Genomic DNA, 17178 nt, shown 5'->3' with positions numbered 1-17178 from the left:
TGAATGTTAATAGTTTTATCTCAAAATAATTATTTAATAAAATGTAATCTGGCTTTAAAAATTCTATGAAAAAGGTAAAATTATTTTGTTCATATCTATGTGACCAAAAAAAAAAGGAAAAACACAGGGTCAACAGACACAGGGTAAAAAAGGTGAGCAGAGGCCTGAACATGGGTTTTCTGGCTCTTTACCCTCTTCGTTTCACTAATTAATGTAACATTTTGAAACCCTGCCACGAAAAAATACAACGCTGGAGGGCAGGAGGCAAATAATGATGTTTGTGTTTTCCCAGAGGAGTTCTTTGGGAAAACTCAAATTTACGTTATCATTTATTGAGCCCTCACGCGGCAGCATTTATAATTTCTCATCACTTCCCACTTTTAAACTGACTTCCTTCAACTCCACGGGAGGAAGGGTATCCAGTCCCTGGGCAGTTTCAGCCAGCACTAAAGCAAAATAAGCCCAGGAAAGCACTTCTCCAGATCTTCTGGTCAAAGCAACAACTTTCCTAAGCTGGCACAGGTCTTCCTACTCGGACAGCCGCGCTTAAGGACCGACAAGATTAAAGGGACTTCAATCAGTCGCGTGTTCAGTGGAGCACACCCCCACCGTCATTTAGCGAGCCCTGAGACCCAAGGGGAAGTGTCACCAAATGGCAGACAGATGCACGGGTCCAAGAAGAGGTGAGGAAGCGCGGGGGTGGGACGGATGGCCAGACAGCGGCCCGAGTCCCGCAAGGAGGGTGAGGCGTGTGGGGTCACGCCCCGTACAGGAGCCCGAGGGGGTCAGCCGGCCCGAGCGGCCGAAGGGAGGGAAGGGAGAGCGTGGGCGCTCTGAAGGGACGTGACGAAGCTGGGCCGCACTCACGAAACGCTGGTAGAAGCGGACCAGCCGCGGCTTCCCGTGGTTGTTGAAAACCAGAATCGCTTGGATCATCTTTGCCGGCCACGTTTCTTCCAGCGCCGGCAGCTCCACAAAGCATCTCCTTCCGTCACAACACGGCCACTTCCGCTGGGTGCGCGGCGGAGAGAGGCCCCCGGAAACGTGTCCCCGCGCCCAAGGTGCCCCACCGCGAAGAGTCCGGCTTCCCGGCGCCAGTACGGGAAAGCTCTAGGGAGGGCGGCGGGCTCGTGGGGGTCGGGCCGGTGCGGACCCCGGGGCCGGGCCGGGGCGTCACCTCGGCTAGCATCGGGTTGCCACTCCGGGCCTGGCCAGGGCGCGAACCCGGACCTCCGCCGCTCGTCCAGACCGACCGCCTGCCGCAGAGTTCCCGGGCGGAGCACGTCGGAAAAGCAGATCCCGAAGCAGAAGCTCCCGAAAGCAGCCGCGCGAAAAGTCCAGTCCTACCTTCCCTGTCACACTTGCAGGACGGTTCGCAGTGTGGAGGTGTCGGCTAATTCAGCCACTGCCCGCTTAGGGAACGTATCGCTCATTTTCCTTTTTCCGTGTTACATACAATGTTGCAGTGAATTACACAAACGCCTGCTCGTGCAAAAGGGCCGTTTCTCCGTGGTCGGTAGTGAATGGTGGAATTAAGGACTCTTCGGTGCAAATCCATGTGGCGATCCCAAATTGGTAGATTTTGTTCCTTCTAATGACTTAATGGGGGTAGGGGGGAGCCACGTCCCTTATTGCAGCTAGAACTACACATTGGAATCACCTGTCCAGAAGATTGGCAGTGGGCATCAAAAGCCTTTAAAATATGTAGGACATTAGGCCCAGCGTTTCCAGTTTTAGAATTTATAATAAAAAGATTGTGGACATGTGAAAAGCTTCAAGAATGTGCATCTCAGGGACCCTGGGTGACTCGGTTGGTTAAGCATCTGCCTTTGGCTCAGGTCATGATCCCAGGGGCAGGGGGATCCAGTCCCGTATCTGGCTCCTTGCTCCGTGGGGAGCCGCCTTCTCTCTTGCCCTCTTGCCTGCTGCTCTCCCTGCTTGTGCAAGCTCTCTAACAAATAAATAAATAAAATCTTTTTTTTTTTTTTTTAAATGTACATCTCAGCAGTATTAACTGCAGGGAAAAATGGGAAACAAATTATTCTGAAACGAGTTATTTGTTAAATGCTTTGTTCCGCATGCACATGAGAAACATTAAATGGTCATTAAAAAATAATACTGTGAAAGGTTTATGGTATAGATAAGTGTTCATGGCATATCTGTAAGTGAAAAGATCACACAAGGTATGTATATGGATATCCCACCTTGTAAAAGACTGTAAGTAGATACATCAGCATCACAAAGTGTTCAGCACAGGCCCTTGTAACAACACTGCCCTGGTTAAAACCCTGGCTCTGTTGACCACCTGGATACTTGGGGCAAGTGCCTTCATCTGTAAAACTGGCATAGTATCAGTTTCCTTTACTATAAAACTAGGTTTTTTTCTACTTGAAAAAAATTATTCTACTCAGATGGTTGTAAACACAAAATTAGTTACTGTTTGTAAGCACTTGGAGCAATGCATGGCATGTAATTGAGTAGTACATAAGCGATTTAATAAACAGTGAAATTGTTTTTCATTTTTCGAATTTTCTAAAACAAATATGTATTACTCTCATAGCCAGATTTTTTTTTTTTTAACTTAAAAAAAGTCCAAGGGCGCCTGAGTGGCTCAGTTAGCATCCAACTCTTGATCTCAGCTCAGGGCTTGATCTCAGGATCATGAGTTCAAGCCCTGAGTTGGGCTCCACCCTGGGCATGGAGCATACTTTAAAAAAAAAAAATCCAAAGTCAATAAATATGCACTGAAACTTGACAAAATGTTTCAAATATTGAGGAGAAATTGCAAAGAAAGTTCTAAAACAGAAGAATAACAAGGGCGACCTAGCTCTACCAACGACTAAAACCTAGTGTGATGTTCAAGTTGTCACGATAGGGAGACATTGCAATAGAATAATAATTTAAGTATAAGATAACTTTAATATGTGATGTAGGAGACATCATAACTTGAGAATGGAAAGGAATCCAAAAAATATGTTGGGATAACTGGTTAGCAATTTGAAAATAAACTATTTAGTTATCTCACTTCCTACCCTTTCACAATTATAGGCAGAGTGTATTAAGGACAAATGTAAAAACCAGGTAATAACTAAAATGGAAGAATTGAAACTGAGTATCTAACATCCGAAAGGAGAATATAAGCTTAGAAGCAATAAAAAATCACAGAAAGTCAACAATAGATCTATATTTGTAAAAAAAAAAAAAAATGTAAACTTGTAAAAAAAATCAATTTTTTAAAAATAGAAAAAGAAGTTGTTGAAATATGGTAAATAGTTACATTTAAAATACAAATAACCAAAAGACCTCACCCCTCAGTATGTAAACAGGAAAAGAAACTGAGTAAGCAAAGAGGAAATATATCTAGGTAATGAACATGAAAAAAATGTTTAAGCTCACTATTAATCGGGGGGGGAAAGTCTAATTACAATTCAAGTATTAACTTTGAAGTATTGTTTTTACCTTATCAAATACCATTTTTAATGTTATTACACCCAATTCTGGCAAGGGTAGCATGAAAATGGTCCTCTCCTACAGTGCTGGTGAAATTATAATTTAGAACTCTTTTGGAAAGCAATTTGACAATCTAAAAAAACTTTTATAAAAAAACCGGCTAGATTCCCAGTAATCTGACTCCTGGGAATCTGTCCCTAAAGATTCCAAAATACAAAAATATGGTGGTGGAGCTGGGGGTGGGAGTGGGGAACTGGGGGGGGCAGGGCAGGGAGGCTGTATGGGTGAGATTTAGGGAACTATATAATCTAAAACAGTTACTGACATGTTAATTATATTAGCTCCAAGTGGGAATCAATTAATTAACCAAAAATTAGACAATGATAGAGCTATTAAATGGTAGTCAATCTTAAAAAACAATGGTTATGAAGACTGTGTAGCAATATGGAAAGTGGTTATATAACATTAATTGAAAAAGGATTATCAAATTTTATGTGTAGGTATGGTATAAACAACCTTGAACACAATTTGCATATTCCAGGAGCGGGCCCCTCCCTCACCTCCATGGCTTTTCAGGTGCTCTTGTCCTGCTGGGACTTCCCTTTCCTCTCCCGGCTACCTGGATTTCCTTCCATCTCCACTCCCGCTGCTATATACCAAACCGCTCTAGCCTCTCACTGTGACAGTTAAAGCAGTCTCCCAGTTGGGCTCATTGCCTTCAGCTTCTCTGCAGTCAAGTGGTCTTTGATAGAGACAAATCAAATCATATCACTCTCCCCAGAATCACTGGCTTCCAGGAAGTTAAGGATAAAGTCCTAAAATACTTAATGTGCTAAAAATGCCATGCCTGACCTCCCGTGTCATCTCAAACCACCTCTACCTCCACCCATTCTCTGAGCTCCAGCCACAAAGGCCTCTTTTCTTTCCTTCCTTCCTTCCTTCCTTCCTTCCTTCCTTCCTTCCTTCCTCCCTCCCTCCCTCCCATCCTTCCTTCCTCCCTCCCTTCCGTCCTTCCTTCCTCCCTCCCTTCCGTCCTTCCTTCCTTCCTCTCTCCCTCCCTCCCTCCCTTCCTTCATCTCTCCCCTGCGCACCCAAGACAACAAGCCCATTTGTTGCCCAGGGCTTCCCCCACTGACACACTGCACCTCCTTTTTTGGAATGGTGGCCTGCCTATATGACCTTGCCATACCATTTGACCACAGTGCTATGGGCAGCAGGATGCCCTCACTGGGTGTCTCTATTCCCAGTCAATATCCCCAGTCCTGCTGCTTAACGACTTCCCTGGCCACCCCCATGGTTGAGGTCCCAGTGTGCTCAATACCCAGCCAGCCCCATTCAGACACAGGACACCAGGAAGGCAGCTTCTATAATAGTCGAGGTGAGAGGTCACAAGGGTCTGAACTAAGAAAAGGGCAACAAGAACAGAAGAGATCCGTGAGCAGACCAATGACCCGTGACTTCAGGTGGCCTCACTGAAGTGTGAATCCCAAGCCTCACAGCCATATTGTCAAGACCAGGCTCAAATATGCAAGAAGGTAAATGAAAATTGGAACTATGATAATAAATTCTGGAAGCATAATATTACCTGCCATTCTATAATATCAATATAATATCTGCCATTCTAATACCAACAGAACAGAGTTCCGGCTGGGCAGATCAGCAGTCAAGGGTTTAGGCAAGTTCCCTAAAGTCTAGGAATCACCATTAATTTATATAGAAAAAATTTTGAGCATTTTCTTAGGCTTTTCTGAAACCTTAGGACACATCTTGCTAACACATGCACAAAATAAATCAAGGTAAAGCACCGATGCTCCCAGATACAGTTCAAAGCTCTGGGGGCTTGATGCTTGAGTGTAGTTCCCAGGGAAGGAGACTGGTGGGGTCACTCTCACTACTTGGGGTGCACACAGCCTCTATAATGCTCCCTGCGAAACAAATGCTGAATGCTTTTTTTTCTTTTTTTTTGCCTTATTTTCATAAAAATGAAAACCCTCTGCAGATTGCTTTTGGTTAGAAAAAACAGGTACTAAGGTAGGTCTTCGCACCTAGTGTCATAATGTAACTTTTGAAAAGCGGGGGATACATGCACTAGTGCCAAGAAGCACTCAACGGTCAGTGGCTGTAATTACCATCATGGAAAGCATCTAGTGACGCGTTCGATGCATTAGGGGACTCAATACTTGTTCCTTCACCACCACCCTCTCTTGTCCCTGAGGCCAGCAGGATCCAAATCCACTAAGTCTCTTCCCCATTCTTAGGACATGTGGACTTCAACTCTACATCCCATCATGGATCAGAGTGCACGCACACTACCCAGCAAGGTGATGTTCATGATCAAAAAGAAATGGCTTCCTTATAGGATCATTGCTCAGGTGGAAAACTGTTTACACCTGACATAACCCAGTCAATGCAGAGGAATCCTCTTCTGAAGATTTACTCACTCATAAAAAATTCTCAAAGTACATAACAACAGCAACAAAGGTGTTATGAAAATGTGGCCTGGTAGAGTGAGCCTGAAAGGTAGGGACCAGCCAGCCACACCTGTGAAAACTCTAGACCTCCCTGAGAACAGCAGAGAGGTCAGGACACAGGAACCCTCCAATGTGGCAGAGAACCAGAGGAGGAGTAAAGAATTGGCAGCTCTAGGGGAGGAAAAGAGCACAGAAGGGACAACAAGGTTTGAACAAGAATGCAAAGGCTATAACTCAGAGCACTGGGGAGGGGGGCAGGTGTGGAAGAAATGGCAGAAAATATGAGGACAGAGGGAGGAACCCCTGAGCCACTCTGCATGCAGATGAGGGACATTCGCCAAGTCCACACCAAGACCAAATTCGGTTCCACTGCCTGTCTCCAGAAACAAGGCTGCCATTCAGGGCAAGGGCCATCGTGGACATGTCTAGGAGATCTAGACTCACATCGAGGCAGGGCCCCTCCATGAGCCACGGCATGGGGCGCCACTGCTCAAGTCACCGTCTTGGATTTGATTTTAGCAGCACTTATTCCAAGGGCATTCCATGGCAGCTGTAGCAAGAAGCAGGGAAGGCTTGGTGGACCGCTCCCTCGAACTCCAGAGTAGATGTTGATGGAAGAGATTCTCAGCAGTGCTGGCAGGCCCCAGAGGTGCTTCACCCCCACTCACCTCAGTCGTCCTAGGGGTTAAGGAAAGAGGCGGGAACGGAGCACATTTCATACAAGTCTTCTACAAGTCATCAAACAAGGGTTCCACTGAGTGGTACCAGTGGAGCCCTCAGCCACCTTTCTTGGCTTCACCTCATTAGAGCGGGCCCAGGGAGCTAGCCTGGTAGCTCCTACTATTTTTCCTTCTGAGACTCACTTTATTAAGACAAAGGGGAATCCAGACCCTCCACTCTTCCTGGCCTGCTTTCTCTGGCGAATGTCATCATCTGCATCACCTAGATAAATAGCCCATTTTTCTGAGACTTCGTTTTAAATGTTCAATTTGGGGACTTTTGACATCAATTCAAATCTTCAGATGAAATACGCTTCAGAAACACACACTGACTATGGATAGACTAAAGATCAACTAGGGGGCTGATCCTGATCCTTGGCAAAAAAGAAAACCAAAAAAAACCCCAACCTAGTGAGGACCGAGCCAGCCATTTTCCAGCCACTTTGGGCAAGGAGCCCAGAATGAAGGAGGGGGGAAAACACTCATTCAGCTCACTGCCACATCGTGGCTAATGTAATCACTTGAAGTGAAAATGTTTCGAGATCCATGGCATCGGGTTTCACTGGTTCCCCTCCACGGTCCACTCTTTCCATCCCTTGCTTTTACCAATCTTGGGGACTTTCTTGTATTCTTGTAGATTGGCACAGTTCGGACCCACCAAAAAGAAAGGTCTCAAGTGGTCACCCTTCATTCCTTGAAACGAATTTTCCTGAGGCTAACACACTCTCGGGAATCCCGTGGAATTCCACCAAAGCTGGGGGCATAAAATGCATGCTTCTGTGTCTTTGTCCTACACCCAGACTCAGCCCACACAGACAAAACTCCTCTCGAGAGGTCAGCCGTACCAATGCTGGGCCCACAGTCATCTCTCTTGACCTACCCACTCCTCGTCCTCTGCCCCGTCCCCCTGCTCTCGAGTCTCCGCTGTGGCTCCCTCCGAAGACTTCTGGGCCATGATGTTGTCTGTCCAGGATGCCCCTGTCTTTCCATCACCAGCAAAATTACACTTGGTCACTGTTCCAGCCTCAAGTTTGGCTAATGACTCTGAAAGGAGGGCAAAAGTTGAATGGCCTGTCTCCCTATTTTGGAAACATAATGGGGGCTGGCCTGTTCTGCTGCGGTCCCCTAGACCCAGGTTAAACCACTGTTCTCTCAGACCTGGGTGTCCTTGGGGAGGCCCTCAGTGTGATCCCCAAGGCACTAGATAGGAGACATCACCCCCAGGAACCCTGGGATTGGGCAGCACCCCAGGATCTACAGTGTCTAGGCTGTTGGTCCCAGGGCACTTGTCCAGAGACTTAGGAATAAATCTCAGGACTAAGCAGACCTGGCCTGCTCCCATGAGTTCTAAGCAGGAGGGGTAGAGGAACCTCAAACAGGAGGCCAGAGCCTCTACAGGCCACGGGGACATGAGGCCACATGTGGCCTGTGCTGCTCACCCAGGAAGGGGCCGTCACCTCGAGTTTTCAGCCGTACCCCGGCCCCCAGCTCCAGCTCCATTGCCTCCATCTCTGACTCAGGCATCCAGAACGCCACTGTCTGGTCGGGGGTAAGGCTCTCCGTCAGCGCCAGCAGCTCTGGCTTTTGTACCAGTGCCTTCAGCGCCTCGGGCGTGAGTCTGTCGGTGTCCCCCTTTGCTTCCATCTCTGCAGGCACATAGCACAAGGAGGTTGTGACTGCTGGACGAGCAAGCACGGGGGAGGGTCTTCCGGGAGCCACGGGAGGCCTGAGGGTTCTACACGCTCATAACCACCTGCAGGAAGGGCTCTGCGTCCCCACGGTGCCAGGACTCACCGAGGGACTCCTGGCCAAGGACTTACGGGCATGGGGCTCTGGGGCCAGGTTGCCTGGTGCCGATCTGTTTACAAGCCACGTGAGCTCAGGCAAGTGACTTACCCTCTCTGGGCCTGACAGACGGGGATAAAAACAGTACCTACCTGACGGGGCTGATGTGAGGTGTAAGTGAAGTAACACACGTAAGGCACTCAGCACAGTGTTTGGCACGTGGGAAACCCTCAATGCGTGTCAATGTCTTAATTACTCCTTGTTGACACAGGAGAAAACGCAGGCTCAGAGAGGTTAGGTGAGTTGCCCAAGGTCACACAGCTAGTCAGTGAAGGAGACAGGATCCCAGCCCTCCACAGAATTCTGCCTTCCCACGGAAGCCCCAGTGATGAGCCAGGGTTCTCTCCAGGCTCTCAAGGTCTCCTGGCTGGGCTGGGGTCTGCTGGAATGAGCAGCAAATGGTGGCTATCCCTATACTCTCCCTTGGCCTGCTCGGGGACGATTCCAAAAGCCTCACCTGCTTGCCTGGTATGTCCCAAATCTGCAGATCCTGGGTTGGGGACCAGGGGCTGGGGGGATGGGCGGCGGTGTCCCAAACTGAGAAGGGAGGACTTGCATGACCAGAACGACTCGCAAGGCCCCAAGACCTCACGAAGGTGTGCACAGTCACCTGTCAGCTCAGCATCCCGAAACTGTCCTGCAGGTGGCCCTTTCCACGCCAGCAGACAGGGCAGGGCTCTGCTGGAGAGCAGCCAGCCAGCCCATGGAGCCCACACCCCGTTCCGTGCTGGGTGTGAAACTTCCAAGCTCTGTCAGGGATGGTTTCTGGGGTTCCCCAGATACCTCACTCCCACCAAGGGCTTTCAAACTGCTCCCTACTCCTCAGCCCTCACCTGCGCAATGTCCCTCAGACGAACTGCCTCACCTCCACTTCCCAAGACAGCAGAAGCCAGAGGTGGGGCTCCTCACCCCTGCCCCCACCTGTCAATTTACCAAGAAGCACAGAAACCTCTCCTCCTTCCCTTCTGTTCCTGTCTCAAAGGACCATGGTCCCCCTCCTGCCTCAAGCCAGTTCCTCCATCTGGGCTCCAGATCCCACTGCCTCCCCTTCCTCAGGGACCTGGCTTTCCTTCTCCTCCTCCATACTGAATCTTTCCTTAATGCCCTCCTGAATTCTGGCTTTGACACCCACTACTCCAGACACCCCCCACCCCCACCCTGACCGGAGTCACTGGGAGCTCCTCATTGTGAGGCTGCCGGAGGCCCCGCAGTCCCCACTTTACTGGGCCTGAGACAGCACCTGACCCCATTGCTACCTCCTCCCTCATATCTCCTCCCCCCCACCTTCACTGGGCCTCAGAGACACACAAGTTCCCCCTCTCCCTCAGCCCTCTGCAGGGGTCCCTTCTCCTGCTCCTTACAGGCTCCTCCTCTGTTCTCCTGTGGTTGCTCTTCCCCAAGATGGCCTCCTGCAAGACTCCATCCACTTTTATCGCTTCAGTACCAGCAGTGCGTCACGACCCCTAAACACGTGCCTCCAGCCCACTTCCTGGGTTCTTGAACTGTGGCCCCAAGGCCCCAGTGAACATCGACCTCTCCCCAGAAGTAGGACCACATGTCCCGGACAGAACTCCTCCCCACACCTGCAGCCAAGCCCAAGCCCCAGGGCCGTCCCTGATTCCTCCCTCACTCTCCCCGTCTCCAAACACTAAAGCCACTGTCCCTCCTCTGTCTCTAATCTGTCCAGTCTCTCCATCCTCATGGACAGGCCCTTAATCCGGCCATCACAGCCTCCCAACAGGCCTGCTGGGCTCCCCTCGGGGATTTTTAAACACCATTCTAATCATGTTACTCTCCTACATAAAACTACTCACGACAGGGTATCCTCCATGGAGTGTCCCTTCTAGGGCCCTTCTTGACCTGGCCCCTGCCTCCCTAGAGGCTTCTCCTCACCTGCATCAGGAGCACCCAGCTCCCAGCATGCCTTGGCACACAGCCCCCTCCTGAAACACCCTTCCAAGCTCTGGCACCCTGCTGATCCCCGCTTTTCCTTCAGCTTCCACTGGTGTTCCCTCCTCCAGAGCAGCCCTTGACTGTGCCCACCCGGGCCTGGAGGCCCTCCTCGGGCTCCAGTCCTGGGCCTGTCCATCTCCTCTCCCAGACTGAGGACATCTCGAGGGCAGGTCCGAGTCTTGCTCCTGGCTCGAGGCCTGCCACAGCATAGACGCTCATTAGCCATTCAGAGAATGAACGGACAGCTGAAAGCATGAATGGATAAACTGACAGAGGGAGGGATGGATGCTCATTCAACCCTGAAGCCTCCTTCCACAGAGCAGACAGCAAAGAGGGCCTCGTAGAGCCAAAACTGGAAAGAGGAATGAAGTCACGAAGGGCCTGAGAATCACATGGGAATCTGGGCAGGAAAACGGAGGCCCTACACAAAGGCGGTGAGAGCCCAGAGCCAGGTACGCAGACGACTCTGCTGGACTGCAGGAGTCAGCCGGAGGTGGAGAGCCCGCCAGGCCCTGGGGATCCTCTGAGGGCACAGGGGGCAGGAAGAAGTCCAGCCAGGGGGCCCTCGGGCCAGACATGGGCTTCCAGGCCAACCACACTGAGAAGACACTCAGTAGGGGCCAAGGGACAGAAAGGCCACAGGGTCAGGAGGCCCTTAGGGAGGAAGGATGGAAGATACCTACTGTAGGATGACATGAGGAAGCCCGTGTTCACCTTCCTGGTGGCGCTGAAGTTGGGCTCGATTTCATTCCCCTTGGGGTCGAACTTCCGCCGATGGATGCGACTGGGCCTGATGTACAGCACATAGTAGCGGTCCTGGGGCCGGAGACAGAGTGAGGGGGCTGCTTCCCCACCCCCACCCTCCAACACACACACTCCCCACAGGGCTCCACGGCAAACCGCCCCCCAGCCTTTCCTGCCACCCCAAATCCCACCTCAGCACCAAAAGATATTCAGGCTGGGCAGATGCCCCCCCCCAATATTCATTCATTCATCCAATTGTGTGCTTAGTACAGCACCTGCCACCAAAATGAACCACGCAGGCAGCCGTGAGACGGCCGGCCCGGGGCCTGACCCTAGGGTCTCCACCCAGCCAGAATCAGAAAACAGACACAAAACCATAACCCAAGCACCACGGACCGAAAATACTGTGATGCAGGAGTGAAAGAAACCAAAGTGTCACAGAAAGGGCAGTGTAAGGGAGTTCTGAGTGAGGGTGGCCATTGTGCCTCTCCCAACACATGTGGGACCTGGGGCAAATTCCTCCTACCCTGTGCACGGGGACAACGTGCTACTACCAGGAAAGCTGTAAAGGTTCAGTGAGATGACAGAGGAGCAAGGACAATGTAAGACACAGAGTGTGCTGTCAGTGCTGTTTGCCAGCTACGCTAATCCAAGCACGTGCATGACACGCCCCAGAGATTGAAGAAGAGAAAGCCACCTCCTAGGAGAAACAGAGAAGGCAAGGTCTCGAAGGGTGGAGAAACCTACAACTGCAGGGAAAAGGATGTGGGGAGACTACACAAAGCCTGGGACAAGTACGAAATCAAAGCCAAGGTCCCATGTGCATGTCTGAGCAACACAGGCCTTGTGGGCGCCCAGGCTGAGAATGCAAGTGGGATCAGTTTGAGACGGGCCTTGAGTTGGTATTTGGAGTTTGGACTTGATCTGGTAGACAACGAGGAATCCTAAAAGGTTTTTGGGCGGCAGTGAGATCCTCAGAGATGTCTTTCGGGAAACAAGCTGAAGGAGGGCAAGAACGAGTGTTGGGAGCAGCCACAAGGCAGGAGGGGCAGATGCAAGGTTTGATGAGGACTGGCCAAGTTCCTGAGGCCCATCTGAGGCCAGGGGAAAGAGGAAGGGAAGGGCAGGAGAAGGATGATCATAGGAGGAGGCCAACAGGACCAGGCACAGCTCGCCTGGGGGAGAGGGGAGGAAGAGACAGTGGAGGTTCGCAGGCCTGTGGCCAGCAGCTGGGAGGTCTACTGCCTTATCATTGGTAAGGGGGAACTGAGAGGAGGGAAGCTGGGGCGGGGCTAAGAGAGCCCCACATGAGGCTGCAGTTACTAGTACTGGCTGTGCTGGGCAGGCTGGCTGGGGGCTCTGGATTAGCTGTCTACCCTGATGACTTGTACACTAAGGAGGGGACGGGGGAGCAGAGGCTCTCCCCTGAGCCGCAGGACAGCAACCGGCTCTGAGGAGCACCAGGCCTCTGGCCTGCCTCAGGGGCACTGAGATGAGCTGGGCTTTAGAGATCAAGGAGCTAAGGTCATCAGCACACTAGAGTGGGGCTATATGAAAGGGGGTGGAAATTCAGAACTAGTGCTCAGGAAAGCGACCAAGGCAAGAAGCTCAGTTGTGTCCGTGCACACCTGAGATGGTGTGGTGACAGAGGGCATGACCCCAGGGGTGCGACAGGGCAAAGGAAGAAGGGCACGGACATGGGAGCTGAAGTCCCCGGCAGGGTCAATGACACAGGCTGTAGGCTGGACAAAGGCCCTGCACACAGCAACGCGCCTCCCACTCCAACGTCCCCTGCCCGTATGCATGAGGTGGTCCTAGAAACCCAACATGCCAAAGTGCACAGCCACACACAGTGGTATTCAAAGGCGAGCGAGCCCATGCCAAGAGATTCAGCACTTTGCAAATGGAGAACTTCAAAGCTCTAACAGCAGACTCCACCAGTATATTTAAAATAATGCAATTCCAAAAAATTCCAAGGACATGCGACTTCCAGGAACAGACCTGGTACCCAGAAAGGGGAAGGTCACTGCTGACCCCCTTATACCCGCACAGGCGGCTAACCTGCTCTGACCTTGTCCATCAGGTCCTCGGGCAATGGGAACCACCAGACCAGAAGCCAGGAATTCGGGCCCTCGGCCCTCCCAGAATAAAGAGCCACTCATCCTGCCCTTACGCAAGGCTCCCAGCACTCTGAACAGAAGGTGACAGGACCTCTTCGGAGCGCCTTCCAGCCACGTAGCACCCACGGCCTCAGCCCTCAGCCAGTCACCTCACCTCTTCCTGCTCTTACCCTCTCAATCCCAACCCCAAACAAGCCACTGGGCTGGTCTGTCTTGTCAGCAACAACCCAGGCCCTGCCCTCTGTCCTCTGCCCAGCACAGTCCTAGTTGACCCCTTTCCACCCTTTGGGCTGCTCTGTCCCCACCCATCCCCCACCTGCCCCACTAGCCCCTCCAGGAATAAGCTGCACCCCAAGTCTGGGCACTGGCAAAGCCCAGCACAGGGAGATGGCTTGGTGGCTGAGGACCAGGAAGCCAGTCCCCTGCGGGTGTCCCCCAGGGAAGCATCCTCACCTTCCTGTCATGGGCATCCAAGATGCTGTGGCGAGACACGTCTACCAGTTCTCCCTCCAGCAGGACGCCGCTTCCCCTAGGGATTAGAGACAGAAAGAAGGGATCTGCTGCTTCTGTCAGTCCTCCGGGAAGAGCCACAAGTCCAATGGCCCAGGCCAGAGTCTGCACTGGGACAGAAGCAGGGCCTGCAAGCGTCCCCTAGTCACCTGGCCCCCAAGCAGACCTACTACTGAACAAGGCTTTTCTTTGTGCTTCCCACATGGGGCCTCCATTCCTCCGAGGGCCCCAAAGGCTGGAGTGCTGCACAAAGGGTAGGAGGGACCGCCTCAGGCTGTAAGACCAAGCTGTGGCCCCTCCAGCAAGGGCTTACAGTAAGCAGAGCCTCAGTCTTAGCTACAAAATGGGAGAGTAATAGCCACCTCACTCTGCTTCTGTGATGATGACAGCGTAAGATCGTGTAAGTGAAGGTGTTTGTAAACTAGTAAGTGCTTACTAAATATAAAGGATTTTACTTTTTTATTTAGCCAAATTTGAGGGAGGGGTCTAAGCTGCTATAAAGTATTCTCCTTTTTCACCTTTTTTTTTTCACCCGTTTTAAAGCACTGCTATTCTTCTCCTCATTCATATCCACCTAGAGGTGGGAAAATCCAAACTTAGAAGTTTTATGACTTGCCCAAGATCACCGGGTCCCTCGCGTAGAGGAACTAGATATCCGCTTCCCTCTTCTAGTTTTCTTAAAAGCAGAACCAGAGGCTTCCCTTTTTAGAGCCACAGAAATGGGAGAGGGGTGGGGACACGAAAGAATGGGGATGAAAATGTAAACTCGCTCTACTCTACTTACCCTACCCACCGCCTCACCTCCAAATTCTTTAGTGTTTCTAACTGCACGTGGAATGGCCCATTTATTCTCATAACCTCCGTGCGGGTGACGACAGCCCCCCGCCCCCATCCCGAGCCCACAAGCGCCTCCAGGCACGGCCACGCCAAGCCAACTGCCCCGTGCTGTTGGGGTCACTGCAAGACGTCCTCCCTTCCGGGGCGGGAAGTGGGGCGGCCTGTGCCAAGGACTGCGGGCAGGGAGCCGAGGCAAGTGGCTAGAGTTCACAGTCGCGGCCAGGAAAGGGTTGAGACAAAGGTCGGCGCTTCTGAGCTCCGTGTAGGCGCCGGGAGGATACGAGGGGAGAAGGGGGTGGGCAGTTTTAAGCCGATCAGTGTTTTAGGGGGTGCGCTCCGGCTGCAGAAGGGAGGGGAGCGCGGGGGTGCGGGATAGCTTTGGCCAGGTCTGCCTTCCCTCCCACCCGCACGCGGACCGCGATCCCTCCCCAGTCCCGGAGCCCGGGTTCCTAGCCGGGGCCGGAAGGCCGGCCCAGGGGGTCGGAGAGGCGGGGGCAGAGTGCGGCGGGCCTACCCCTGGTGGGCGGCGGGGTCCCAGGCCCCCGGCAGCCGCGCGCTCCGCACCGCCTTGTTCCGGAGGGCGCTGTCGTGGTAGATGCGGCTCATGATGCGCACGGCCGCTGCGCCCGAAGGCCTGGCGCTCGCCGGAGGCGCGCGGGGTCTCGGGCTGGGCGCGGGGGCGCGGGGGAGCGCGGGGGCGCGGGGGAGCGCGGGGGGCGCGCGCCGGGCGGCGATTCCCAGGCGCGGATCCGGGAAGGGCGCGGTCCGGCCCAGGCTTGCCCGGGCGGGATTTAAAGGGGCCGAGCCCCATTCCTGCCGCGGGACGGCGCGCGCGGGGAGGTGGGCTTCCGGGAAGGCCCGCAGTTGGGCCCTCATTGTGGGCGGGGGGAGTTACGTCCTCCTATTTCCCTCCCTTTCTTGTTACTAGAGGGAGACCCCCGTCCCAACGCACGCACAAAGGGGAAATTGAGGCCCGAAAATCCTACAGGATCAGCCCTGGAAGGAGCAAGAATGGAGAAAAGGGAACAGTCTTCAAGAATGGCGGGAGGGGCGGCACTGAAGCTGCTCTTCATGCGCTGCCCAAGGTCCCACAGTGGNTGCTCTTCATGCGCTGCCCAAGGTCCCACAGTGGCTGAGGAAGGGGTTCCAGGGATCTGTGTCTAGGCTTGGGTGTCAGATCAAGGACATATTAAGGTTTGAATCCCAGCTGTGTGAGCGTGAGCAAGTGTCTCAACCTCTCTGAGCCCATGCTTCCTCCACTTTGGGGTCAGTATCAGAGGGGTAGTAATGATTCATAAACTCACTCTAGAACATAGCATTTCCCCTCTCTGCGTTCCCACACAGTTCTTGAGCCCCTCCCCTCCCCTACTGCCCTTTGCCCAAGTATGTAAGAGTGTAGAGAGGCATTTTCCAAGCCTGGGTGCAGGAGTCTATTCTGACCCTGGGCTTGTTGGAAAACCTTGGTTCTCTTGGACCCATTCATGGAGTTCATCTGTGGCCTCTGAGGGAGCAGTCAAAAGGGGAGGCGGCCAGTTAGATACCTGGGAGTCCAAGATGAGCTGTCCCTGGTGGAAGAAGCTCCCTCGCCCCACACACACATTAAGACTTTGGTGGGTCCTACACACTTTTGTTTTCAAGGGCTCCTTCCTAGATTAAAAAACATTTTTTAAATATATTTTATGGGTGGGTTGACATAAAGATGAATATATTAATATTATATATTAAAACATTTTCTTCAGCCTAAAAATTCTTTTCTTCTTCTAATTTTTTAAAGAAATTAAAACATTTTCATGGGTCTTAGGCATCGTGTCAAACGGATTAGTTAGCTCCCCTCCTCCCTCCTCAGTCTGGCCTACCTGGCTGTTCCAGAAAGTCTGAGAGAGAAGGGCAAGAGCCCTAGTGGTCTCTGAGCAGAACTATCTTTGGGCTTTCTCTCTGCAAAACCCCCCTGGCTGATATAAGGAACTCCTACAACTTAATAGCAAAAACCCAAATAACCCGATTAAAAAATGGGCAAAGGAACCATATAGATATTTCTCCAAAGAAGACATACACATGGCCAACAGGTACATGAAAAGCTGCTCGACATCACTAATCATCAGGGAAATGCAAACCAAAACCACATGAGATATCATCTCAAACCTGTTAGGATGGCTAGTATCAAACAGACAAAAGATAAGTATTAGCAAGGATGTAGGGAAAAGGGAACATTGATACATTGTTGGTAGGAACGTAAACTGGTGCAGCCACTGTGGAAAACAATATGGAACTTTCTCAAGAAATTAAAAATAGAACTACCATATTATCCAGCAATCACACTACTGGGTATACATCCAAAGGAACTGAAACCAGGATCTCAAAGGGATGCCTGCCCTCCCATGTTCCTTGCAGTGTTGTTCACAGTAGCCAAGACATGGAAGCAATCTAAATGTTCATCAATGGATAGATGGGGGGGGGATGTAGTATATACATACAATAGAATATTATTCAGCCTTTAAAAAAAAAAGGAAGGAAGTCCTGCCATTTGCA

At 51.7% G+C, this 17178-nt stretch overlaps 2 protein-coding genes and 1 long non-coding RNA gene across 8 annotated transcripts in view; 1 reads left to right on the top strand and 2 right to left on the bottom strand.

Moving 5' to 3' along the window:
- Positions 1-1935, bottom strand: part of LOC100483898 (AP-3 complex subunit sigma-2) — a 58416-nt gene extending 56481 nt beyond the window's left edge. The window contains exon 1 of one of the 3 annotated variants that reach the window (XM_034667878.1): positions 868-1935. In XM_034667878.1, the coding sequence (XP_034523769.1) occupies positions 868-982 (115 nt within the window). In that variant the 5' untranslated portion in view covers positions 983-1935. The remainder of the gene's footprint in view (positions 1-867) is intronic. The other 2 variants (XM_034667877.1, XM_002929929.4) reach the window with 2 other exon arrangements.
- A 3497-nt stretch (positions 1936-5432) lies between these two features.
- On the bottom strand, positions 5433-15470 carry LOC100484151 (actin related protein 2/3 complex inhibitor). Of its 3 annotated transcripts, none has more exons than XM_034667874.1 (6): positions 15164-15470; positions 13756-13831; positions 11122-11254; positions 8098-8286; positions 7521-7684; positions 5433-6599 (listed from the first exon to the last, which is right to left on the bottom strand). In XM_034667874.1, the coding sequence occupies exons 1-6, from the start codon at positions 15253-15255 to the stop codon at positions 6591-6593; spliced, it is 663 nt and encodes a 220-aa protein (XP_034523765.1). In that variant the 5' UTR covers positions 15256-15470; the 3' UTR covers positions 5433-6590. The 3 variants fall into 3 exon arrangements, with proteins under 3 accessions (XP_034523765.1, XP_034523764.1, XP_034523767.1); XM_034667873.1 differs by having other exon boundaries at positions 8080-8286; positions 15164-15456; XM_034667876.1 differs by lacking the exon at positions 15164-15470 and adding an exon at positions 14614-14737 and having other exon boundaries at positions 8080-8286.
- On the top strand, positions 14826-16678 carry LOC117803712. Of its 2 annotated transcripts, none has more exons than XR_004627683.1 (3): positions 14826-14890; positions 15578-15734; positions 15770-16678. It is a non-coding gene; the product is annotated as an uncharacterized LOC117803712 (long non-coding RNA). The 2 variants fall into 2 exon arrangements; XR_004627684.1 differs by having other exon boundaries at positions 14838-14911.
- Positions 16679-17178: the final 500 nt, after the last annotated feature.

Source organism: Ailuropoda melanoleuca, chromosome 9 (assembly GCF_002007445.2).
Source record: "Ailuropoda melanoleuca isolate Jingjing chromosome 9, ASM200744v2, whole genome shotgun sequence".
NCBI classification, from domain to species: domain Eukaryota; kingdom Metazoa; phylum Chordata; class Mammalia; order Carnivora; family Ursidae; genus Ailuropoda; species Ailuropoda melanoleuca.
Note: the sequence above shows the minus strand (reverse complement) of the source record. Positions and strands in the feature narration are given on the sequence as shown.